General features: G+C 34.1%; 1 protein-coding gene across 2 annotated transcripts in view; it reads left to right on the top strand.

Annotated features, from left to right (window-relative positions):
* Positions 1–27064, top strand: part of LOC124165529 (GTP-binding protein Di-Ras2) — a 535614-nt gene that overhangs the window by 466754 nt on the left and 41796 nt on the right. For both annotated transcript variants that reach the window (XM_046542971.1, XM_046542970.1), the window contains exon 3: positions 23969–24201. In XM_046542971.1, coding sequence (XP_046398927.1) covers positions 23969–24201 — 233 coding nt within the window. The remainder of the gene's footprint in view (positions 1–23968; positions 24202–27064) is intronic.

Below are 27064 nucleotides of genomic sequence, written 5' to 3'. Positions count from 1 at the left end.
TTCACCCTCTTATTCAGCTATGCACTTTTAACAAATGTACAATTATGCGGCCTATATTATCTTCATATCTTTAGTTATGAAACTATAACTGGTAGGAGAACTGAGTGGAGAGTTGCGATCAACCAAACTTAGGATTGCTGACTCTGGCTGATATTTGTAGAAGTAAATATTCAAGTATTTCACATGAATCAAACATATACTGAATGACTCAATTCACTCAAAAAACTTGCTTGTTCCAATCACGTCCTATTTCGTGCGTCCTTCAGGAAGGCACTGGTGTGCGCTTTGTGGGTGAAATCAGAGTACCTACTTTTGAATATTTTACCCCTGAAATGGATTGAAGGAGTCTTGAGAGGACTAACTTTGCTTTATGAATACGACTTCGCGATGTTGCAAGTTTAAATTCAGGGCATTCCTCCAGTGAGATACCGCGGTCTGAGAAACACCTGTACGTGCGAATTGAAGAGAGACACCTGTGGAGAGGAAGCGGCCACGCAGCCATATGATTACAATTACACTCACGTCATCCAAGGTGGCACTGTAAGAAAACGTCGATTCAAATTTTCAGGACAATATGGTGAAATTTTGTCTAAAACTGGTGGAGATCGCGAAAATACTAGAATTTATTTTACTGACTGATTGGTAGACTTGTTTTAAAGATATTTTTCTGCTCAAATGTTAATAGCACAGTATATACAGTTTTTGCACAGTAAATGTAGCAGAAATTTGATCAATTTCCTGACACTTATTGGAATAAAAGTTACTCTGAATTTCATATTGTTTTCCTAATGTTCTACAAGCCAGTGGTAAAAAAATAACCATCACTCAAAGTGCCGAATTTGACTTTTATGGTCTGTATTCTGTCTCATTTACAACAGGCTACATCATAAAAGCGTGGGAACAATCTTGTGAGTTCATAAATTCACGCCAGCAGTTTTTACCCATTCAAACTTCTTTTTAATGGAGTTTTTCCTTGTCCGTTCTTCTCTTGTATTCCACAATCGTCCAACTTCTTCCATTGTAAGTGGATAAATCCAATTCTGGAGCTAATTCCGACCCTCTGTCCTTTTATTATCCTCGGTCTTATTCTTCTCTTCTGGAAATCGGAACCGGCTTACCGAAACCTCATCCTCCAGTTGACTTCCGTTGAACTCTCAGGCAGTCTGCATTTACCGTACCTTTTTTCAGGAATCTTCGTTCTCGAATAATTAGAATATATAAAATGATGTTTCCTGGAGTTTAGGTCAATAAATTAAAAGTTAGCAGCCAACGTTTCGTTTTATTTTAAAAACATCTTCAGGGCTATGTTAGAAAAAAAATTATGAAACAATATAAAATGCAGAGAATTAGGCAATATACAATATATATACATAAAAAAGGAGCAATCGTGCCTTTTTTTATATAAACAATATAATTAATAGAAATATATATAAACATATATATATGAACAGAATGGATTATACAAAAAATTTTGACATACCTCTAAACTTTGAATACATTTATTGATATTTGGTTTCTACGGTATTGAAACAACCTAGGTTACCATTAATTTTGATGTATTAAATAAAAATAAATTTTGCTGAGGTTATCGATGTCTGTTTTTTTATTACAGCAATTTTTTGTTTTTGAAATATAAACCATTTCTTTAAAAAGTCTTTTTTTCAATATAATTTCATGATCCAAAATTTCGGCGTTCTCAAAATCAAAAATATGGCCATTGTTTATGCTATGGCTAGCTAGAGCACATAGAGTTATACCACCTTTTATTGTTGATTTATGTTGAGAAATTCTATTTTTTAAATATTGCGATGTTTGTCCTACATAACAAGTGTCACAGTCGAGGCAAGAAATTTTATATATTATATTACTGTTTAGATTTTTAGGGGTTTCACTCGATGATAATGACATATATACGGAGATTCCAAAAAATAAAAACTTTACTACTTCACTTCAAACTAAAGTAAATACACTGGTTAAAAAACTTTTTAAAGAAAAGAAAATAGATTTTAAGACAAAATGTAAATTAACAAAAAACAACGGTATTCCTCCAAAATTGTATGGTTTAGTTAAAGACCATAAACCTAACATACCCCTAAGACCGGTGGTGAGTTTCATAAATAGTCCAACTTATGAATGTGCCAAATTCCTTGCTTGCATTCTTAAGAATCTATCCTCAGATAAATATAACTTAAAAGATTCTTTTCATTTTTATAATACAATTAAACAACAAACGATTCCCTTAAATCATAAACTGTGCTCTCTAGATGTTAAATCTCTTTTTATAAACATCCCACTAGATCTATTAAACAATATTATTATAGAAAATTGGCTTTTAATATCTGATCATACAATATTAAACAAGGAAGAATTCTTTGAATTGTATGATATTACTGTCAATCAAGGATATATGCAATATAAGGACCGTCAATATCAAATAAAAAATGGAGTCCCCATGGGTTCCCCAGTAGCGACCATTTTAGCTGATTTGACGATGAACCATCTCTTAGACAATGTAATTACTAGTTTACCTTTCAAAATTCCTTTCATTTACAAGTTTGTTGATGACTTATATTTAGCACTTCCCAATGACATCAAGGAAGACACCATTTTAAATTATTTTAATAGTTTCCACCCTAAATTGCAATTTACAATAGAATATGAAAAAAACAATACTCTACCATTTCTTGATATGCTGACCATTAGAAATCATGATGGTTCGATTCATGTGGATTGGTGGAAGAAACCACACAAATCGGATAGATTTCTGAATTTCGAATCACATCACCCTCTTAAACATAAAGTAAATGTAGCGCTTGCACTAAAATTTAGAGCTCTGAATTTGAGCGATAATATATTTCACGAAAAAAACATTAAAATAATTGAGGATATTCTAAAGAAAAACCATTTTCCAAAAAAACTTGTTCATTCTATACTTTACAAAAACAACACTAGACTTTCACGTACTCAAAATTCACTAAACAAAAATGATTCAGCAAGTACAACATCCCCATACCGTGGAATCATCTATATTGGTAAATTATCTGAACAAATTTCGAACGTATTCAAAAAAATAAATTATAAAATTGCACACAAGAATCATAACACTCTAAACAAGCTCATTTACACAAAAATAAAATCTGAAACCCCTAAAAATCTAAACAGTAATATAATATATAAAATTTCTTGCCTCGACTGTGACACTTGTTATGTAGGACAAACATCGCAATATTTAAAAAATAGAATTTCTCAACATAAATCAACAATAAAAGGTGGTATAACTCTATGTGCTCTAGCTAGCCATAGCATAAACAATGGCCATATTTTTGATTTTGAGAACGCCGAAATTTTGGATCATGAAATTATATTGAAAAAAAGACTTTTTAAAGAAATGGTTTATATTTCAAAAACAAAAAATTGCTGTAATAAAAAAACAGACATCGATAACCTCAGCAAAATTTATTTTTATTTAATACATCAAAATTAATGGTAACCTAGGTTGTTTCAATACCGTAGAAACCAAATATCAATAAATGTATTCAAAGTTTAGAGGTATGTCAAAATTTTTTGTATAATCCATTCTGTTCATATATATATGTTTATATATATTTCTATTAATTATATTGTTTATATAAAAAAAGGCACGATTGCTCCTTTTTTATGTATATATATTGTATATTGCCTAATTCTCTGCATTTTATATTGTTTCATAATTTTTTTTCTAACATAGCCCTGAAGATGTTTTTAAAATAAAACGAAACGTTGGCTGCTAACTTTTAATTTATTGACCTAAACTCCAGGAAACATCATTTTATATATTAAAATAAGGTCAAGAAAAAGGAGAAAATATAATAATGAATAATTAGAAGGCACCAGCTACCCGCCTCGCCTCCCTGCGATCTCTTTTCACTTTTCGTCGGCCCTGTCACAAAGGGCGACCTTCAAAGTTTTCCGCATTCTTTAGAGATAGCGTGGCTATACGTGTTCGACAATGACTACGTTCTCATTCTTTCGCCTAGGCTTCTTTCGCTTCGTTCAGCTTTGAAATCTCTATTGGTACACACATCCTGGTACCGATAATACGGTTTTAAACAGAATATCAATTGTGACGGTAGTAATCGTGACTAGACCCGGAAGCGTGGAATTTGAGAAGGGAAGCGTTATCATTTTTTTGTTGAGCTCTTCTTTTTTTGTTCTGCCCTTTATGAAATGGAGTTATTTTAAACATATTATTACTCGATATTTAATTTCTGAACCCACAAATTCACTGAGAATCTTAGAATCACAGACGAATTCAATACAACATTAAATTCTGAACAACTGAATTTTAACTAGTACGTCCACAAAATTGATACAGAATTAATGCGTATGATCGGGAAAAAATTAAAAATCGGAACGTGAAATTAGCACTTCTCCTATAATAAGCAATGATTTCATTTATTATATGGAAGCCAAAATATTTTAGGATAGTGCCTCATGCTTAGATCTCATGAAAAATATTTTTCTCATTCATACTAATATTCTTCTTTTACAATCTTGATAATATGAGCAAAAAGACGCAATCACGCAGCTTTTAATTGGATATTTATTGGGTTTAAAGCAGTTTAAAAGAGAGCCTTTGAGAGCTGAAGAATGAAGAATGCTAATGATTATTAACACAGAAATGAGTTATTTCAGCTTAAATAGAAGTTTTATAAATCTATTCTGTGTTTACAAGGAAATTTATTCTCCCTACCCTGGCGAGAATAGTATGGAAAGACGGAAAGGAGAAGCAAAGGTAATGATGATAATTTTATTCCGTTTTCCTGGCAACATTCGGTGGAAAATTATTATCCTCATTCCACTTATATTTCCAATTATGTAGTTATCTACTCATCGATTGAAAGCGTATAAGACGCGAATTATCCATAGAAAACCATGTGTCGGACACAAACGTTTAGATACGACTGTATGATCGAGCGAGATGAAAGTTTTTGATTCTCTCTAAACATCAATAATTTTGATTCCAGAATAATAAAGCCCTTCTTGTTGTACTCCTTGCTGTTAGACATTCAAATGCAACATTTTCATTCATTCTGTTAATATCTGTTACTTATCAGCAAATAATGAGCTAGTGATCAGTATAGTTCACTGAGGTCATTTGAAGTGATATTTTAGAGGGAAGTCTCGGATTAGAATTTCAGCCTATTTATATTTTATTTCTGTGGTCTTTCACAATGTGAAAGTGAGATTCTTTCGATATTTAATTTGCGTTGAATTGACCAAAAATGAGGATTGACCAATTATCTAGTACCTAGCATCTAGTACCTATCACTCTAATAAGTTAGCTATCACTGTTAAGATTCTGTCATTATTAATTGCCAATATGACCTATGGGGTGGATATAAGACAGGTATATTATTGCTGGCTTACCGGAACCTAATGGTTTTCATACCTCACAGTTGTCTGTACCAGCTAAGGTTAAGTCATGTGACCTCCCTTCTCTTTGCTTATTAGTCAATTCGTTGACATAGGTTGAAATGAATTGACATAGAGTTCTTAATCGTGTCATCTAATTGAAGAATGAGAAATAGACTCCGAAGCACCGTAATAAATCATCTAATCGGTGAAAATTGTGAAATAACTGGCATATTGAGTTTTAAATGCCAGTAATCAACATATACCATGCCTAGTAACTTAATAATGCGTTTTTTTTTACAAATCCGTACATTTTCATATGAAATTATGTGCAATGGTAATGTTGTGGAATTTCTCTGTGCCGGGAGTAAAAAATTATTTGGATTTCAGTTTCACTGTTAAAAGTGAAATCACGAAATTTTTGTACCCCGATATAATGTGGCCTCTCCACCTTGAATAAAAAGTGACAAATTTTTTAACGTAATTTCATAACTTAAAGTCTTTATTTGACTTATTTATCTGATTTGATTGAGAAAAAATTGCATAGGTAGTAACCTAACGGGTTGGAAACTTTTCTCAAGCATCATATTATTGCTGATTCGACAGCTTGAAAAGATCGGACGGGGAAATATTTCGTATTCATCATAAGGTTTCCTAGACTTGTAAATTCAGCCCATCGTAACTTAGATATCTTATATTTCTAATAGTCAAAGCACTGAATGAAACAAATAACGTGGCTCGCAGTCATGCGCACGAGCGCAAAATTATATACAACGAGTCGATTGGGCGCTTGAATTCATCAAGCGGGTAAATAGGGGGGGGGGGGGAACATAGTTGTGTCACATGTTTCCGAGTCATGTGCCCATAAGTGGTTCAAAAAGCGAAAGAAACACCCCAAATATCGTTTAAATGAGTGAAATATGCGGGCAATACGCTCATTCACTGTCAACAATACTTAAGACCATCTTAGTAACCACGGTGATCAATGCTTCGGGGAACCGTTTTATTATGAATGATTTACGCAATATAAAAAAAATATAGTGTATGGTAGATGAACTTAAGCGATTTATCGTATTTCAGCCATTACCCTAGGATTGTATCACCTCTTGATTTACTCACCTATTTTTGATTTATAATGTTTGCATACAGCAAACTTAATGAAATTAAAAACAGCATTTTTAGAAAATAAACGAACAGAGACTAATGAAATGATTATCCCAATAATTATGTCTCGAATAATGAAGTAATGTTCGGATTTCTCTCACGATGTATGTCTCTCAATGGTGTCAATTTTTGGATCTAAGGAAGGTTTATAACAACAAAACGCATTGATTACAATAAATATATTAATACGGTTATGAAACTTGAATTGGAGAAAGAACCGAAGAATGTTCAACTGTCCCCGTTGATGTTATATTCGGTAAGTAATAGCAGTTTGATATATTTTACAAAAACGTAGATTCGATATGTGTCGAATGGGAGCTTGGAAAGCAAATATATTTAATTGGTGCAGCATGAACAATGCTATAATAAACATATTCATAAAATTTCTTCAGTTTAACATCAATAGTTAGACAGATACGAAAAATTGCATATTTGCTACCGTAATCATCGAATTATCAAGTATACTGACACGTGAAGTTAAAATTTCGTAATCCTATTGATTTATCTTCCCGTTTGGTCATCTACCCTATAATTCATGGTCAAATACGCCCGCGGATGTAAAATCCTGCATGTTATAGCAATTCGACATATTTTAAGAAAACGCTGAATCGATATATATCTAATGAGACAAAACATGCAAAACATATTCCCATTGGGGTTTGTGAAGAATACCAGGATGTGCACATTCACCAAATTTCATTGGTCCAACGGATATACGAATCAAGTTATGCCAATTTGCGTATTTTCTATAATAATTTAATTGATATTTCGACTATACTGCATCTGTAATATAAAATCCGCAATGCTTTTGATTTTAATTCCGGTATATGGCCATTTACCATATAATTCCTAGTCAACTTTGCCCGTTGATGTAAATTCCTATGTGTTATAACAATTCCATATATTTTAAGAAAAAGCAGATTCCATATATATCGAATGAGAAACTATACACAAAAAATGTTTCCATTGGGCATTGTGAGGAATACAAAGTTGTACCCATTCACCAAATTTCATTGGTCCAACGCATATACTACTCAAGTTATGCGTATTTGCGTATTTGCTACAATAATCGATTCGATCTTTCGATTAAACTGCATCTGCACTGTATAATCCGCAATGCTGTATATTATAATTCCAGTTAATAGTTATCTACTCTATTATTCCTGGTCAACAATGCCTGTGGATGTAAAATCCCAAATGTTAAGGCAAATCGATATAATTTGGAAAATGAAGATTCGATATATATCGCATGTGAGACCATATACAAAACATATTTCCATTGGGCATTGTGAGAAATATCATGATATACCCATTCCCAAAATTTCTTTGGTCCAACTTATATAGCAATCAAGTTATGCCAATTTGCGAATTTGCTATAATGATCGTATCGATCTTTCGATTATACTAACATCTGTACTGTAAAATCCGCAATGCTATTGGTTTAACTTCCAGTCTACGGGTATTTTCTATATGATTCCTCGTCAACTATGTCCTTGGATGTAAAATCCTATATGTTATAGCAATTCGATAAATTTTAAGAGAAAGTCGATTCGATATATATCGAACGTGAGACTACATACAAAATAAATTTCCATTGGGCATTGTGAGGAATACCAATATGTACCCATTCACCAAATTTAATTGGTCCAACGGAAAAACTATTGAAGTTATGCCAATTTACGTATTTGCTATAATAATCGAATCGACTTTTCGATCATACTGACATCTGTACTGTAAAATCCGCAATGCTATTGCTTTAACTTTCAGTCTATGGGTATCTACTATGTAATACCTGGTCAACTATGCCCTTGGATGTAAAACCCTATATGTTATAGCAGTTCGATATATTTGAAGAAAAAGTAGATTCAATATATATCGCACGTTAGACTACATACAAAACATATTTCTATTGGGCATTGTGAGGAATACCAAGATGTGCACATACGCCAAATTTCATTGGTCCAACGGGTATACTTTTCAAGTTATACCAATTTGTGTATTTGCTTTAATAATTGAATCGATTTTTCGATCATACTGACATCTGTACTGTAAAATCCGCAATGCTATTGGTTTGAAATCCAGTCTATGGGTATCTACTATTTAATCCCTAGTCAACTATGTCCTTGGATGTTAAATCCTACATGTTATAGCAATTCGATATATTTTAAGAAAAAGTTGATTCGATATATATCGCATGTGAGACCATATACAAAACATATTACAATTGAGTATTGTGAGGAATACCAAGATGTACCCGTTCACCAAGTTTCATTGGTCTAACGTATACGCTAATCAAGTTATGCCAATTTGCATATTTGCTATACTAATCGAATCGTACTTTAGACAATAGTGACATCTGTACTGTAAAATCCGGAATCCTATTGATATCCCTTCCATTCTTTGGTCAATGCGTTATCCCTACCTTCTCTACTATCCCCGCTTTCAACATTTAGCCTATGTTCTTATATTGGTGACGTAGATAGACGGGATGCGTGTATTTCTTACGGGGGCCTAATACAAAAAGGTATAAATTCATATCGATGTATCTTCATTAGGAAACGTAATTCATCTAAATAATTTATGTGTGCGCATAATTCATTCTTTTCCTTACATATTGTTAAAAACTTTATCCCCGTAACTATGTAAACAAGCCCAAAAAAAGGCTCAATCGAATACAACCTTGCATCGATCATAACTTCGAGTCTAATCAATCGATCCGCTTGATTTAACTTTTGTCGGATGAAACACATTATCAGTTGTATTGTGTATGACTTCCATGTTCAAAACTTGATTAACAAAAAAGTTATTAGCGATTAAAGCGTATCCAAGGAGATTGGTATCGATATAACTCGCACATGAATCGATCGAGCGGAATCATCACCATTGCAAAAGTTGACTATTTTAATGATGCTGTTACCCTGAAAATTTCATCCATCTAGCTGAAATGGTTACTAAGATATTTAAGGTTGTATGCTCCACAAAAAAATGGCGACAATGATTTTTCGCGTGCAGGACATTTTTCGGAATTTAATTATTAATTAACCAAGAGGGATACGGAGAAAGTGAGCTCAAACGTAAGGGTTTGAAGTACCCTTTACGGTTTTTCTAAAGATTCCAAATTTTCACATGGCACATGTCTCAAGGCCGAAATCCGAATTTGAATATTCGCCCATCACGACAATGTAAAATTGAAATCGTTTATTCCTCGGAATTGTTTCGACATATGAAAATTCCAAGATAGCCAAAACATCAACCAAAAAATTCTCTACCAAATAAGTCAAGGACTTTGTCGTACGATTATTGAAAGTTGGTCAAAAAAATTCCTAAACTTTTTCCATAAGAAAAGCATAGAAAACGTTCAAAAAATAATAAAAAATACTGAATATCAATTTGTCGCTATGGCAACTATACCAAAAAATCGACCAAAAAATCTACTTTATGTCCATTGATTATCATGTTCCTCAGACGTTTAAAAACATAGAATGAAAGCGAAAAAGTTTTAGTCCCATAAGGCTCCCATGTTAATTCAAGTCGATATATCTCGAAAAATAATCGACTTTTTCAAGTTTTCAGATTTTTTCTCACGATGAATTTTTTTTTACTTTTGCGTCCAATAAGCCAAATACCCACACCTATCACAGTTTGGGCTGCGAATATTGATGAGTCAGTCAGTGGCATATCGATTTGCCATTATATATTAGCTTAACGAGTCGATTGGGTGCTTGAATTCTTCAAGCGGGTAATTAGGAAGGTGGGAACATTGTTGTGTCACGTGTTGTCGAGTATTGTGTCCATAAGTGTTTAAAATATTCAAAAATTTCCCTGCCGGTTTTTGAAAGGGTAAGGAACTTAATTGTTTACTTTTAAAATTATTTGTTATTTTCAATATGATTTCATTTGACGGATAGTTCATTATTTGAATAGGCTAAGTTTAGTACTGAGACATAATTGGAATAAGGTTTTTAAAATTTCAAGACAGTGATGATTTTGTGGTTATTTTTCAACTCTTAAAGTCCAAAAGCGTTGTGATAAGCGAAACTTGAAAATGAAACGCAGATTCCTTAGATAAATATATAAAGATATACCACTCGCAAAACATATGTCCATAATGCAGTGTGTAAAATACTAAATTGTAACGATTCCCCAAATTTCTTTGGTACTAAAAAATAGTTATTCTCAAGATATTCCAATTTCAAAAAAATTGCTTTGGCATATTTGCTATCATTATCGTATCGAATTATCAAGTATACTGACACGTGTATTGAAAATTCGCAATCCTGTTCCAGTCTTCGATCATCAACCCTAAAATTCCTGGTCAACTATGCACGTGGGTAGAAAATCCTGTATGTAATAACGATTCGATATATTTTAAGAAAAAGCATATTCAATTAATATAGATCGTGAGACTACACGCAAAGCATATTTCCATTGGGCATTGTGAGGAAGACCAAGATGTACCCATTCACCAAATATCATTGGTCCAACGGATACACTAATCAAGTTATGCCAATTTAAATATTTGCTAAAATAATCAAATCGATTTTTCAATTATACTGAAATCTGTACTGATAAATCCGTAATGCTATTGGTTTAACTTCCAGTCTATGGCTATCTACTACATAATTCCTGGTCAACTATGTCCTTGGATGTAAAATCCTATATGTAATAGCAATTCGATATATTTTAAGAAAAAGTAAATTCGATTTCTATCGAACGTGAGACTATAAAAAAAAATTATTCAATTGGGCATTGTGAAGAATACCAAGATGGACCCATTTACCAAGTGTCATTGGTCCAACGTAAATACTAATCATGTTATGCCAATTCGCGTATTTGCTACAATTATCGAATCGATCTTTCGATAAAACTGCAATCTGCACTGTAATATCCGCAATGCCGTGGATTTTATTCCAGTTAATAGAAATCTTCTCTATATTTCCTGGTCAACTATGTCCTTGGATGTAAAATCCTATATGTTATAGCAATTCGATATATTTTAACAAAAAGTAGATTCGATATATATCGAACGTGAGACTAATCACAAACAATATTTCAATTGGGCATTGTGAGGAATCCCAAGATGTACCCATTCACAAAATTTCATTGGTGCAACGTATATACTAATCAAAATATGCTAATTTCAGCATTTGCTATAACTATCGAATCGATCTTTCGATTATACTGACACCTGTACTGTAAAATCCGCAACGATATTGATTTTATTTCCACGCTATGGTCATCTTCTATATAATTGCAGGTCAACAATGCTCGTGGGTGTATAATCCTATATGTTATAGCTATTCGATATAATTTGTGAAAAAGCAGATTCGATATGTATCGAATGTGAGTCTACATGCAAAACATATTTCCATTGGGCAATGTGAGGAATACCAAGATGTACCCATTCACCAATTTTTATTGGGCCAACGTATATACTAATCCAGTTATGCCAATTTGCGTATTTGCTACAATAATCGATTCGATCTTTCGATTATACTGACATCTGTAATGTAAAATCCGCAATGACATTTTTTTTATATCCAGTCTATGGTCATCTACTATATAATTCCTGGTCAACAATGCCCATGGGTGTAAAATCCTATATGTTATAACTATTCGATATAAATTGTGAAAAAGCAGATTCGATATATATCGAATGTGAGACTACATGCAAAACATATTTTCATTGGGCATTGTGAGGAATAAAAAGATGTACCCATTCACCAAATTTCATTGGTCAAACGGAAACACTATTGAAGTTATGCCAATTAACGTATTTGCTAGAATAATCGAATCGATTCTTCGATCATACTGACATCTGTACTCTAAAATCCGCATTGCTTTTGGTTTAACTTACAGTCTATGGGTATCTACTATATAATTCCTGGTCACCTATGTCCTTGGATGTAAAATCCTATGTGTTATAGCAATTCGATATATTTTAATAAAAATTATATTCGATATATATCGAGCGTGAGACTACATAATAAACAAATTTCCATTGGGCATTGTGAGGAATACAAAGATGTACCCATTCACCAAATTTCATTGGTCCAACGGAAACACAATTGAAGTTATGCCATTCAACGTATTTGCTATAATAATCGAATCGATTTTTCGATCATACTGACATCTGTACTTAAAAATTCGCAATGTTTTTGGTTTAATTTCTGGTCTATGGGTATCTGCTATATATTTCCTGGTCTACTTTTTCCTTAGATGTAAAATCCTATATGCTATAGCAATTCGATATATTTTAAGAAAAAGTAGATTCGATATGTATCGAAGTGAGACTATATACAAAACATGTTTCCATTGCGCATTGTGAGGAATACCATGATGTACCAATTCACTAAATTTCATTGGTCCAACGTATACACTTATCATTTTATGCCAATTTGCGTATTTGCTTTAAAAATCGAATCGTACATTCGACTATACTGCCACCTGTATTGAAAAATTCGCATCCTATTGATAACCCCTCCTTTCGATGGCCATACCCTTATCCCTCTCTTCTCTACTATCTCCGCTTTCAAAATTTCGCCTATGTTCTTATATTCGTGACGTATATAGGGCGATGCGTTTATTTCTTACGGGGACCTTATACAAAAAGATATAAATTCATATTGATATATCTTCGTTAGGAAACAATACTCATCTAAATAATTAATGTGTACGCATAACTCATTCCTTCCTTTACATATTGCCATAATTTTTATTCCCGTAACTATGTAAATAGGTCTGAAAAATGGCTCAATCGAATGCAACCTTTTATCGATCATAACTTCGAGTGTAATCGATCGATTCGCTTGATTTAACTTTTGTCGAAGAAAAGACATTAACAGTAGTATTATATATGACTTTCACATTCATGCCTTGATTTAGAAAAAAGTTATTAGCGATTTAAGCGTAACCAAGGAGATTGGTATCGATATAACTCGCACATGAATCGATCGAGCGAAATGGTCATCATTGCAAAAGTTGACCATTGTGATAAAAGTATTACCCTAAAAATTTCATTTATGTAGCTGGAACGGTTGCTATGATATTCAAGATTGTATGCTCCACAAAATATTGGCGACAATGATTTTTCGCGTGCAGGACATTTTTCGGAATTTAATTATGAATTAACCAAGAGGGTTACGGCGAAAGTAAGCTTAAACGTGAGGGTACGAAATACCCTCTAACGATTTTTCCAGAAGAGTCCAAATTTTCATATGGCACATGTCTCAAGGCTGAAATCCGAGTTTGAAAATTCGCCCATCACGACAATGTTAAATCGAAATCGTTTATTCCTCGGAATTGTTTCGACATATGAAAATTCCAGGATACTCAAAAAATCAACCAAAAAATTCTCTACCAAATAAGTCAAGGACTTTGTCGTACGATTATTGAAAGTTGGTCAAAAAAATTCCTAAACTTTTTCCATAAGAAAAGCATAGAAAACGTTCAAAAAATAATAAAAAATACTGAATATCAATTTGTCGCTATGGCAACTATACCAAAAAATCGACCAAAAAATCTAGTCTATGTCCATTGAATATCATATTCCTCAGACGTTTCAAAGTACAAAATAAAAGCGAAAAAGTTTTAGTTCCATAAGGCTCCCATGTTAATTCAAGTCGATATATCACGAAAACTAATCGACCTTTTCAAGTTTTCAGATTTTTTCTCCCGATGAATTTTTTTTACTTTCGCGAAATACCCACACCTATCACAGTTTGGGCTGCGAATATTGATGAGTCAGTCAGTGGCATATCGATTTGCCATTATATATTAGCTTAACGAGTCGATTGGGTGCTTGAATTCTTCAAGCGGGTAATTAGGAGGGTGGGAACATTGTTGTGTCACGTTTGTCGAGTATTGTGTCCATAAGTGTTTAAAATATTCAAAAATTTCCCTGCCGGTTTTTGAAAGGGTAAGGAACTTAATTGTTTACTTTTAAAATTATTTGTTATTTTCAATATGATTTCATTTGACGGATAGTTCATTATTTGAATAGGCTAAGTATAGCACTGAGACATTATTGGAATAAGGTTTTTAAAATTTCAAGACAGTGATGATTTTGTGGTTATTTTATCAACTCTTAAAGTCCAAAAGCGTTGTGATAAGCGAAACTTGAAAATGAAACGCAGATTCCTTAGATAAATATATAAAGATGTACCACTCGCAAAACATATGTCCATAATGCAGTGTGTAAAATACTAAATTGTAACGATTCCCCAAATTTCTTTGGTACTAAAAAATAGTTATTCTCAAGATATGCCAATTTGAAAAAAATAGCTTTGTTATATTTGCTATCATTATCGTATCGAATTATCAAGTATACTGACACGTGAATTGAAAATTCGCAATCCTGTTCCAGTCTTCGATCATCAACCCTAAAATTCCTGGTCAACTATGTACGTGGATAGAAAATCCTGTATGTAATAACGATTCGATATATTTTAAGAAAAAGCATATTCAATATATATAGATCGTGAGGCTACACGAAAAGCATATTTCCATTGGGCATTGTGAGGAAGACCAAGATGTACCCATTCACCTGGTCAACTATGTCCTTGGATGTAAAATCCTACATGTAATAGCAATTCGATATATTTTAAGAAAAAGTAAATTCGATTTATATCGAACGTGAGACTATAAACAAAAAATATTTCAATTGGGTATTGTGAGGAATACCAAGATGTACCCATTTACCAAGTGTCATTGGTCCAACGTAAATACTAATCATGTTATGCCAATTCGCGTATATGCTACAATTATGGAATCGATCTTTCGATAAAACTGCAATCTGCACTGTAAAGCGGGGATTACACGTACGAGTCGACTCGTTGGTACTAGCCGACTCGGACGTGTATCATATCAACTTCCGGCCGAGTTCACTATCGATTGCTGTGGTTCTCGATACTCGGACAGGGTAGCCGCCATCCTAGTAGCTATCCGAGGGTTCTCGATTTGATCGAAATAATCGCACTGGTCCGACAGCAGTGGATGCCAGTTTAAAAGTGGAGAATTGTTATGGAGGTATGTTATGGAGAGTTTTGATCAAAATTTGACCAGAAGCCACAAGGCCGTTAATTGGACAACAGTTTAGTAATCGAGTTGTTCTTAACGGTGTTAGCTGTCTGGAATTTAGTATTTGAATAGTACATGTGCACTGAGGTTCAGGCGTGCCGACTTACAAAAAATATTGGGGGGCCCAAACCGGGTATATTGCCCAGGGATATTTTATAAGAAGTGAGTTTTAAGTTTTTTTAAGCATTTTAGAAGAGTCATATGATCAGCATTAGAACCCTGATAACTCAAATCTCGATATCCGAACACTCCGGGGAAAATCGACAAGCCTGACACATTTTTTTCTCACTCCCACAACGAATTTTTGGGGGGGCTCGGGCCCCCTCAGGCCCCATGGAGTTGGCGCCACTGCTGAGGTTTCCATGTATATTAATTACTCCGTCACTCCTACGAACAGCGATGTTGTATTTCCTCAGCAGTTGTTATACATTGATTGGGCTACCGTATTTTTCCAGCATTTATTTGCACTGTTAGTTAACTGGAGGTGTTACTGTACTTTTCAGCATCAAAAGTAATTGCCCCTGAGACCGTGTATAACATTTGTCCACTTGAGGTAGAGCACAGAATTAGGTGGGATTAATTACTAAACTTGTAGCCAGTAGCATGAGTCCTTCCAGTACTTCGGTTACTCAGTACAAATTTTGTTGGAATGTTATTTCTAAGGTTTGTTTTATCACATTTCTTCTCCAATAATTATATAGTAATGAGAAGATGTACATCTAATTTGATTCATTGATTTATAACGATTTTCCATATCAGGACTAATGAGTACATAATTTCCTCTTCCTCTCCTGAACATCCTTCAGGCTGCTCAACAAAACAAGTCCCAGCGCGACTCTCCTTCGGTTAATAAACATCGCCAAAAACCAATAATAGGTTATATGCTTGTTATAAAAATACCGCCAACGACAAGACTTCACTAGCGATAACGTGCAATCGACAGCACTACACGTGTAGACACAACAGCGAATCCAAGTGGAGTCGAAACTCACATTCGATTCAATATAAATCGATCGACTACGAGTTAACTCGTGTGTGTAATGCCCCGTTAATATCCGCAATGCCGTGGATTTTAATTCCAGTTAATAGAAATCTTCTCTATATTTCCTGGTCAACTATGTCCTTGGATGTAAAATGCTATATGTTACAGCAATTCGATATATTTTAAGAAAAAGTAGATTCGATATATATCGAATGTGAGACTAAACATAAACAATATTTCAATTGGGCATTGTGAGGAATCCCAAGATGTACCCATTCACAAAATTTCATTGGTGCAACGTATATACTAATCAAAATATGCTAATTTCAGCATTTGCTATAACTATCGAATCGATCTTTCGATTATACTGACATGTGCACTGTAAAATCCGCAACGATATTGATTTTATTTCCACGTCATGGTCATCTTCTATATAATTGCTGGTCAACAATGCCCGTGGGTGTAAAATCCTAAATGTTATAGCTATTCGATATAATTTGTGAAAAAGCAGATTCGATATGTATCGAATGTGAGACTACATGCAAAACATATTTCCATTGGGCAATGTGAGGAATACCAAGATGTACCCATTCACCAATTTTCATTGGGCCAACGTATATACTAATCCAGTTATGCCAATTTGCGTATTTGCTACAATAATCGATTCGATCTTTCGATTATACTGACATCTGTAATGTAAAATCCGCAATGACATTTTTTTTATATCCAGTCTATGGTCATCTACTATATCATTCCTGGTCAAGAATGCCCGTGGGTGTAAAATCCTATATGTTATAGCTATTCGATATAAATTGTGAAAAAGCAGATTCGATATATATCGAATGTGAGACTACATGCAAAACATATTTTCATTGGGCATTGTGAGGAATAAAAAGATGTACCCATTCACCAAATTTCATTGGTCAAACGGAAACACTATTGAAGTTATGCCAATTAACGTATTTGCTAGAATAATCGAATCGATTCTTCGATCATACTGACATCTGTACTTTAAAATCCGCATTGCTTTTGGTTTAACTTACAGTCTATGGGTATCTTCTATATAATTCCTGGTCAACTATGTCCTTGGATGTAAAATCCTATGTGTTATAGCAATTCGATATATTTTAATAAAAATTATATTCGATATATATCGAGCGTGAGACTACATACAAAACAAATTTCCATTGGGCATGGTGAGGAATACAAAGATGTACCCATTCACCAAATTTCATTGGTCCAACGGAAACACAATTGGAGTTATGCCAATTAACGTATTATCTATAATAATCGAATCGATTTTTCGATCATACTGACATCTGTACTTTAAAATTCGCAATGTTTTTGGTTTAATTTCTGGTCTATGGAAATCTACTATATATTTCTTGGTCTACTATGTCCTTAGATGTAAAATCCTATATGCTATACCAATTCGATATATTTTAAGAAAAAGTAGATTCGATATATATCGAGCGTGAGACTTTATACAAAACATGTTTCCATTGCGCATTGTGAGGAATACCATGATGTACCAATTCACTGAATTTCATTGGTCCAACGTATACACTTATCATTTAATGCCAATTTGCGTATTTGCTTTAAAAATCGAATCGTACATTCGACTATACTGCCACCTGTATTGAAAAATTCGCATCCTATTTTTAACCCCTCCATTCGATGGCCATAACTTTATCCCTCTCTTCTCTACTATCCCCGCTTTCAAAATTTCGCCTATGTTCTTATATTCGTGACGTATATAGGGCGATGCGTGTATTTCTTACGGGGACCTAATACAAAAAGATATTAATTCATATTGATATATCTTCGTTAGGAAACAATACTCATCTAAATAATTAATGTGTACGCATAACTCATTCCTTCCTTTACATATTGTCATAATTTTTATCCCCGTAACTATGTAAATAGGTCTGAAAAATGGCTCAATCGAATGCAACCTTTTATCGATCATAACTTCGAGTGTAATCGCTCGATTCGCTTGATTTAACTTTTGTCGAAGAAAAGACATTAACAGTAGTATTATATATGACTTTCACATTCATGCCTTGATTTAGAAAAAAGTTATTAGCGATTTAAGCGTAACCAAGGAGATTGGTATCGATATAACTCGCACATGAATCGATCGAGCGAAATGGTCATCATTGCAAAAGTTGACCATTGTGATAAAAGTATTACCCTAAAAATTTCATTTATGTAGCTGGAACGGTTGCTATGATATTCAAGATTGTATGCTCCACAAAATATTGGCGACAATGATTTTTCGCGTGCAGGACATTTTTCGGAATTTAATTATGAATTAACCAAGAGGGTTACGGCGAAAGTAAGCTTAAACGTGAGGGTACGAAATACCCTCTAACGGTTTTTCCAGAAGAGTCCAAATTTTCATATGGCACATGTCTCAAGGCTGAAATCCGAGTTTGAAAATTCGCCCATCACGACAATGTTAAATCGAAATCGTTTATTCCTCGGAATTGTTTCGACGTACGAAAATTTTGAGATAGCCAAAAAATTAACCAAAGAATTATCTAACTTTTTGGCAAAGGAATTTGTCGTACGATTATTGGAAGTTGGTCAAAAAAATTCCTAAAGTTTTCCCATAAGAAAAGCATAGAAAACGTTCAAAAAATAATAAAAAATACTAAATATCAATTCGTCGCTATGGCAACCACACCAAAAAATCGACCAAAAAATCTTATCCATGTCCATTGAATATCATGTTCCTCGGACGTTTAAAAATCAAAATTAAAGCGAAAAAGTTGTAGTCCCGTAAGGCTCCCATGTTAATCCAAGTCGATATATCTCGAAAACTAATCGACTTTTTCAACTTTTCAGATTTTTCCTCCCGATGAATTTTTTTTTACTTTTACGTCCAATATTCCATATACCCACAAATATCACAGTTTTGGCTACTAATTTGTGTCAATCACCCAATCAATGAATTACTTTCCCACTTTATAGACGCAACGAGTCGATTGGGCGCTGGAATTCATCAAGTGGGTAATTAGGGGGGGGTGGGAACATAGTTGTGTCACATGTTTCCGAGTCATGTGCCCATAAGTGGTTCAAAAAGCGAAAGATACACTCAAAATATCGTTTTGACTGATTGAAATATGCGGGCAATACGGTCATTCACTGTCAACAATACTTAAGTACTTCTTAGTAACCACGGTGATCAATGCTTCGTGAAATTGTTTTGATATGAATGATTTACGCAATGTAGAAAAATATATAGTGTACGATAGATGAACTTATGAAATGTAACAGATTTTTCTTATTTTAGCCCTTACCCTAGGATTGTATCACCTCCATTTTTGATTTTTAACGTTTGAATACAGCAGAAATAATGAAATTAAATACATCATTATTAGAAAATAAACGAACAGAGACTAATGAAATGAAGATCCGAATAAATATGTCTCGAATAATGAAGTAATGTTCGGATTTCTCTGACAATGTATGTCTCTCAATGCTGTCATTTTTTTTATATCTAAGGAAGGTTTATGACAACAAAACGCATTGATTACAATAAATATATTATAACAGTCATGAAACTGGAATTGGAGAAAAAACTGAAGAATGTTCAACTGTCCCCGTTGATGTTATATTCGGTAAGTAATAGCAGTTCGATATATTTTACAAAAACGTAGATTCGATAGGTGTCGAATGGGAGCTTAGAACGCAAATATATATTTTATAAGTGCAGCATGGACAATGCTATAATAAACTTATTCATAAAATTTCTTCGGTCTAACATCAATAGTAATAAAGATACGCAAATTAGTATATTTGCTACCATAATCATAACGAATTGTCAAGTATACTCACATGTGAAAATATAAATTCGCAATCCTATTGGTTTATCTTCCCGTTAGGTCATCTACCCTATATTTAATGGTCAAATACGCCCTCGGATGTAAAATCGTGCATGTTATAGCAATTCGATATATTTTAAGAAAACGCTGAAACGATATATATCTAATGAGACACTACATGCAAAACATATTTCCGTTGGGCTTTGTGAAGAATACCAGGATGTACACATTCACCAAATTTCATTGGTCCAAAGGATATACGAATCAAGTTATGCCAATTTGCGTATTTTCTATAATAATCGATTCGATCATTCGATTATACTGTAATGTAAAATTCGCAATGCTTTTGATTTTAATCCGGTCCATGGCCATTTACCATATAATTCCTTGTCAACTTTGCCATTGATGTAAATTCCGATGTGTTATGACAATTCCATATATTTTAAGAAAAAGCAGATTCGATATATATCGAATGAGAGACTACATACAAAAAATGTTCCCATTGGGCATTGTGAGGAACACGAATGTGTACCCATTCACCAAATTTAATTGGTCCAGCGCATATACTATTCAAGTTATGCCAATTTGCATATTTGCTACAATAATCGATTCGATCTTTCGATTAAACTAACATCTGCACTGTAAAAACCGCAATGCTGTATATTATAATTCCAGTTAATAGTCATCTACTCTATAATTCCTGGTCAACAATGCCTGTGGAGGCATAATCCTAAATGTTATGGCAAATCGATATAATTTGGAAAATGAAGATTCGATATATATCGCATGTGAGACCATAAAACAAACATATTTCTATTTGGCATTGTGAGAAATATCATGATATACCCATTCCCAAAATTTCTTTGGTCCAACTTATATAGCAATCAAGTTATGCCAATTTGCGTATTTGCTATAATTATCGTTTCGATCTTTCGATTATACTGACATCTGTACATTAAAATCCGCAAAATTTTTGGTTTAACTTTTCAGTCTACGGGTATTTTCTATATGATTCCTGGTCAACTATGTCCTTGGATGTAAAATCCTATATGTTATAGCAATTCGATATCTTTTAAGAAAAAGTAGATTCGATAAATATCGAACGTGAGACTATATACAAAACATATTTCCATTGGGCATTGTGAGGAATACCAGGATTAACCCATTCACGAAATTTCATTGGTCCAGCGGATATAGTATTGAAGTTATGCCAATTTACGAATTTGCTATAAATATCGAATCGATTTTTCGATCATACTGACATCTATACTGTAAAATCCGAAATGCTATTGGTTTAACTTAAAGTCTATAGGTATCTTCTATATAATACCTGGTCAACTATGTCCCTAGATGTAAAATCCTGTATGTTATAGCAATTCGATATCTTTTAAGAAAAAGTAGATTCGATATATATCGAACGTGAGACTACATACAAAACATATTTCCATTGGGCATTGTGAGGAATACCAGGATTTACCCATTCACGAAATTTCATTGGTCCAGCGGATATAGTATTGAAGTTATGCCAATTTACGTATTTGCTATAATAATCGAATCGATTTTTCGATCATACTGACATCTGTACTGTAAAATCCGCAATGCTATTGGTTTAACATCCAGTGTATGGGTAACTTCTTTAAAATTCCTGGGCAACTATGTCCCTAGATGTAAAATCCTATATGTTATAGCAATTCGACATATTTTAAGAAAAAGTAGATTCGATATATATCGATCGTGAGACTGAATACAAAACATACTACCATAGAGTATCGTGAGGAATACCAAGATGTACCTGTTTACCAAGTTTCATTGGTCCAACGTATATACTTATCAAGTTATGCCAATTTGCGTATTTGCTATACTAATCGAATCGTACATTAGACACTGCTGACATCTGTACTGTAAAATCCGCAATCCTATTGATATCCCTTCTATGGTCACTCCCTTACCCTGCCTTCTCTAATATCCCCGCTTTCAAAATTAAGCCTATGTTCTTATATTGGTAATTGGACGGGATGCGTGTATTTCTTACGGGGGCCTAATACAAAAAGATATAAATTCAAATGGATGTATTTTCATTAGGAAACATAATTCATCTAAGTAATTTACGTGTGCGCATAACTCATTTTTTTCCTTACATATTGTTAAAATTTTTATTTCCGTAACTATGTAAATAAGCCCAAAAAATGGCTCAATCGAATACAACCTTGTATCGATCATAACTTCGAGTCTAATCAATCGATTCGCCTGATTTAACTTTTGTCGGATGAATGACATTTTCAGTCGTATTTTGTATGACATTCATGTTCATAACTTGATTAACAAAAAAGTTATTAGCGATTGAAGCGTATCCAAGGAGATTGGTATCGATATAACTCGCACGTGAATCGATCGAGCGGAATGGCAATCATTGCAAATGTTGACTATTTTAATGATGCTATTACCCTGAAAATTTCATTCATCTAGCTGAAATGGTTGCTATGATATTCAAGATTGTATGCTCCACAAAAAAATGGCGACAATGATTTTTCGCTTGCAGGACATGTTTCGGAATTTAATTATGAATAACCCAAGAGGGATACGGAGAAAGTAAGCTAAAACGTAGGGTTCGAAGAACCCTTAACGGTTTTTCTAGAAGATTCCAAATTTTCACATGGCACATGTCTCAACGCCGAAATCCAATATTGAAAATTCGACCACCTCTACAATGGAAAGTCGAAATCGTTTATTCCTCGGAATTGTTTCGACATATGAAAATTCCGAGATAGCCAAAAAATCAACCAAAAAATCTAGTATCTTGCGTTTCAAGGAATTTGTCCTGCGATGATTGCAAGTTGGTCAAAAAAATTCTTTACGTAGTGCCATATATAGGGACTTCAATAAGTATATAATCCATTAAGAAAAAAGATTGGCTTGAGAGTCACTTACGAGGAAGATCGTGGTGTAACTGGTAGCATACCTGACTAGCAATCAGGAGTTTCGGGTTTCGAATCCCAGTTAAGCCATATGTTCTTTATTAGCAAATTTCATTTTTAGTGTATATAGCTCTGATAGCTCTAAGTTTTCAGAAAAAAATTCTTCAAACGGAATGAATGGGTAACTTAAAATTATTATTCCCATTTACGTATTTAAAATGTCTCAGAATGATTCTTAGTCATCGCTTTTCTCAACTATCGGTGACTGGGAGTTAAAGGTGCTTCTGTTTTTCGTTGAGCTAAAACATTCATCCGACAATCGCTGACTTTCATCTACTTGGGGTAAATGTGCGTGAACTGATAAATTTCTTTGGTCCTAATCCTAACCGCTAATAATCCTAGCCTAATAAATAATACGCTACTCCTTTTTTCTATAATGTGGTAACAAATTTTAAAAAATGGCATCCAGTGCGTGCGGAAAATACAATATGTTTTTGATGACACGCATTATTTGCTCACAATGTTATGAATCTAACAAAAGATGATGGTAAAAAAGTGGCAATTTAGGCAACCCACTGACCTACCCCTCGTTTCTCCCCTGTCAGGTGGCCCGGGTTCGAAGGCGGCGGGGTCATGCCTCATCCGGCAGGGGTTCTCGGGGTTCACGGCAGCGCCCGGGGACCCACTCCTGCTCAAGGTGGATCTGCTGGACACGGCCGGCGACCTCCAGTTCCCGGCCATGCGGCGCCTCTGCATTGCCACGGCTCACGCCTTCCTCATCGTCTACTCAGTCACGGATGCTGAGTCACTGGACCGGGCCAAGGGGTGTTTGGAAGAGGTTAGTGGTGACATATTTAGTGAAGAGCACACTAATTGTTTCCTACTATCTCATCATTAGAGATACGTGAAAATCGCACTTTCATTTTTATTTTATCGCACTTTCAATAACAGTTTATCGAATTTTGTAGCGTCTCTTTTTTATTTTCATAAGGTGGTAGATGACGATAGAATGTAGAGAAACACAGTTATATGACAAAATACAGAATATTTTGAATAATAATGTTGTAGAGCAATAACAAATTAAGGAATAAGACATATGGTGGCGGAGGTGTAGCTTGACCGTGCCCACTTGTAGTTCGCAGTCACGTGGAGTCCCAGCCAACTAGCAGCTGGCCAGTCGCTCACATGCTTTAAGCGGTGAGTGTCGGCGGAGCATTTAAACTGCGCTCTGTACAATATGTACGAATTTTACCTTCGAAAAGGCAAATTTGCATAAAAATATCATAAAAGTCCTGTCATCACATCTATGTCGCACATATATGCGCACATCGCATCTATATCGCATTTGCGATTTTCACGCATCTCTACTCATCATTATCATCTGCAGTCATTAATCTTTAGATCCCCTCCACTCAATTCTCCTATCGGCTAATCTTATAATAAAAGATACAGTTTTCGGCGCAGTTCGATAGAAATCTTTGAAATTTGGCATTATGAAAGCACTTATATTTTTTTACACTTCTTTATTTCTGTTGACCCAGATTTCTGCATATAATACCATTTCTAACGTCAACCGAACCTCGGTTGGTTCTTTACACGGAGAAATTCAATAAAATGAAGTGTGTTTAGGCTCGTTATCAAGTCAAAAATTATCTTAAATTAATTAGCTACTTATGGTTTACCCATCTTAAGCATCCTCCGGTGAATTCTTCCACTGCTGCTTTTAACATGAATAGACTCTCTTTTAAAGAAATTCATCAGAACAATACCATGGATATTTGAAATAAAAAATAATTTTAAGAGACCCTTCGAATTTGTGTACGTATTTCTAGTCAAAGAACTAAAGTCAGTTATAAGCAAAGTCTAGCAAAGTCGAACTATAACGTACGTTGATCACAATACAAAGACTATATAGTGCAGCGGAGTAGATTTTTACAAAAGCAATTTTTAAAATCCGTGCGTGAGTTGAAGTTTGAAATGGGAATATCCCTGATCACGTGGTCTAGTATGAGATTTATTGCCTACCTACATTAAGAGCGTTTATTTTCATACACACCTGCGCCTGAAAATTTTATTTCCATTGTGTTAAACCAAAGAAAGATAAGAATCAGGACTTTCATGAAATTAATTGAAACGTGTGTCATTGCTAACTTTTTTATTTCCCAATATAATACTCAAGCTGGGGTATCATAGATATCGTCCGCTTTAATATGAGTACTTTCTGCCAGAAAAGAACTAGCTTAAAGCTGAAATTGTCATTTTCTGCTATAAGCCATTGCATAGAAGCTACTGTTAATATTCAATTTTCACCAACCTTACTTAATTTCAAGCGTTATTAGATTACTATCTTCTAGTGGATTACAGTTCTTTATGGTATTTCATATTTTTCTGTGAATGCTTTTAATTTATCACTCGTGAATAAAATAAAATTTGGCTTAAACTTGCTGTGAAAGAAAACTGCTCTACGGATATGATTTATCCATTTTCACAGGGCTCTTCCAGCAAAAATCTCCGTGGTTCCTTGAGCTCTTTTCCTTTCCACCCAAAAACAGCTCCCCCTCTCTTCTTCTTCAAAGCTTTACATTTTTTTCAATTCCAAAAAAAATTCTCAGCCCGTCAAACTCATCGGCGAAACTTAATCAAGTCTGCTAACAGGAAGAGGTCGTACAAGGTCAGTAGCATTGAAACGCCAGTCATTCGGATTAAAACGAAAAAGGTTCCGGAAAATGGTGAAAGAGGCTTATGATTTTTTCTGTCAATCGAATTAGCGGTAACTTAATAAAACGTGCATCAAACATGGACCCAATCTGATATCTAGTAATGGTTGGGTATGGTAGAGTTCGAAGTCTTCAATATTATCCTTGACGCAGTCTTTGGTGTATCCACTTCTTTCAAGAGACGCTACTTCATCACGAATAAGGCAATAATCCATTCATTGGTTTCAAATCTTTTCCTTTGGCGTCTTAATCCCCTACCTTGAGCACCGCATTATTTCGCCACGGGATTGTTAATACCACGGAAATTCTGAAGCGAGGGATATCTCCGTTATCTTGATATCTTGAAAGACATAAAGGCAAAAGGAAGCGATACACTTGTCATTTTTGGACTGCTATGTACTCAATGCATTGATCTGATATTTTTGATATTTTAGAACAATTTTTGTGCGTAAGTTGATATCAATATTCATTTACCACCGCTTTTAGTCATTATGAGAAATAATTGTTTGTTGAAAAAGCTTTATTTCGTTTGGTGTTTTCTATTTTTCATGATTTCACTGATGAACGCTTTCACTAATTTGGTACTTGTGTAAATTTTGTCTCAGTATATCCGAAAAATGATATAGTGACCAAATATATTTGACTTACTCAAAAATATTGATTCAATAACTTTTTGAAGGCATAGGTATTTATAATCCTCGAAATATCTTAAAGGATGGTTACATTAATTGCTTTTATTTCGTTCTTCTGACCTCTTGTCTAGCGTGTATGATATCAATGGTATGATATAATATGTGATATGATGTCAACTGCTCGGTAGAGTAAAAGTTATTATAACGGCAAAGTATTAGGCTGATACTGTTACCTGCAGGTGATCAAAACCTCTAAGGAAATTGAGTATTTCAAACTAATCAGTGATGTATAACTATCATATCAAGATGAAATATGTCTTCAGTAAAATTTTTTACGGCGATATGCAGAGTT

Source organism: Ischnura elegans, chromosome 9 (assembly GCF_921293095.1).
Source record: "Ischnura elegans chromosome 9, ioIscEleg1.1, whole genome shotgun sequence".
Taxonomy (NCBI): Eukaryota; Metazoa; Arthropoda; class Insecta; order Odonata; family Coenagrionidae; genus Ischnura; species Ischnura elegans.
This window is presented reverse-complemented; position numbering and strand designations above follow the sequence as displayed.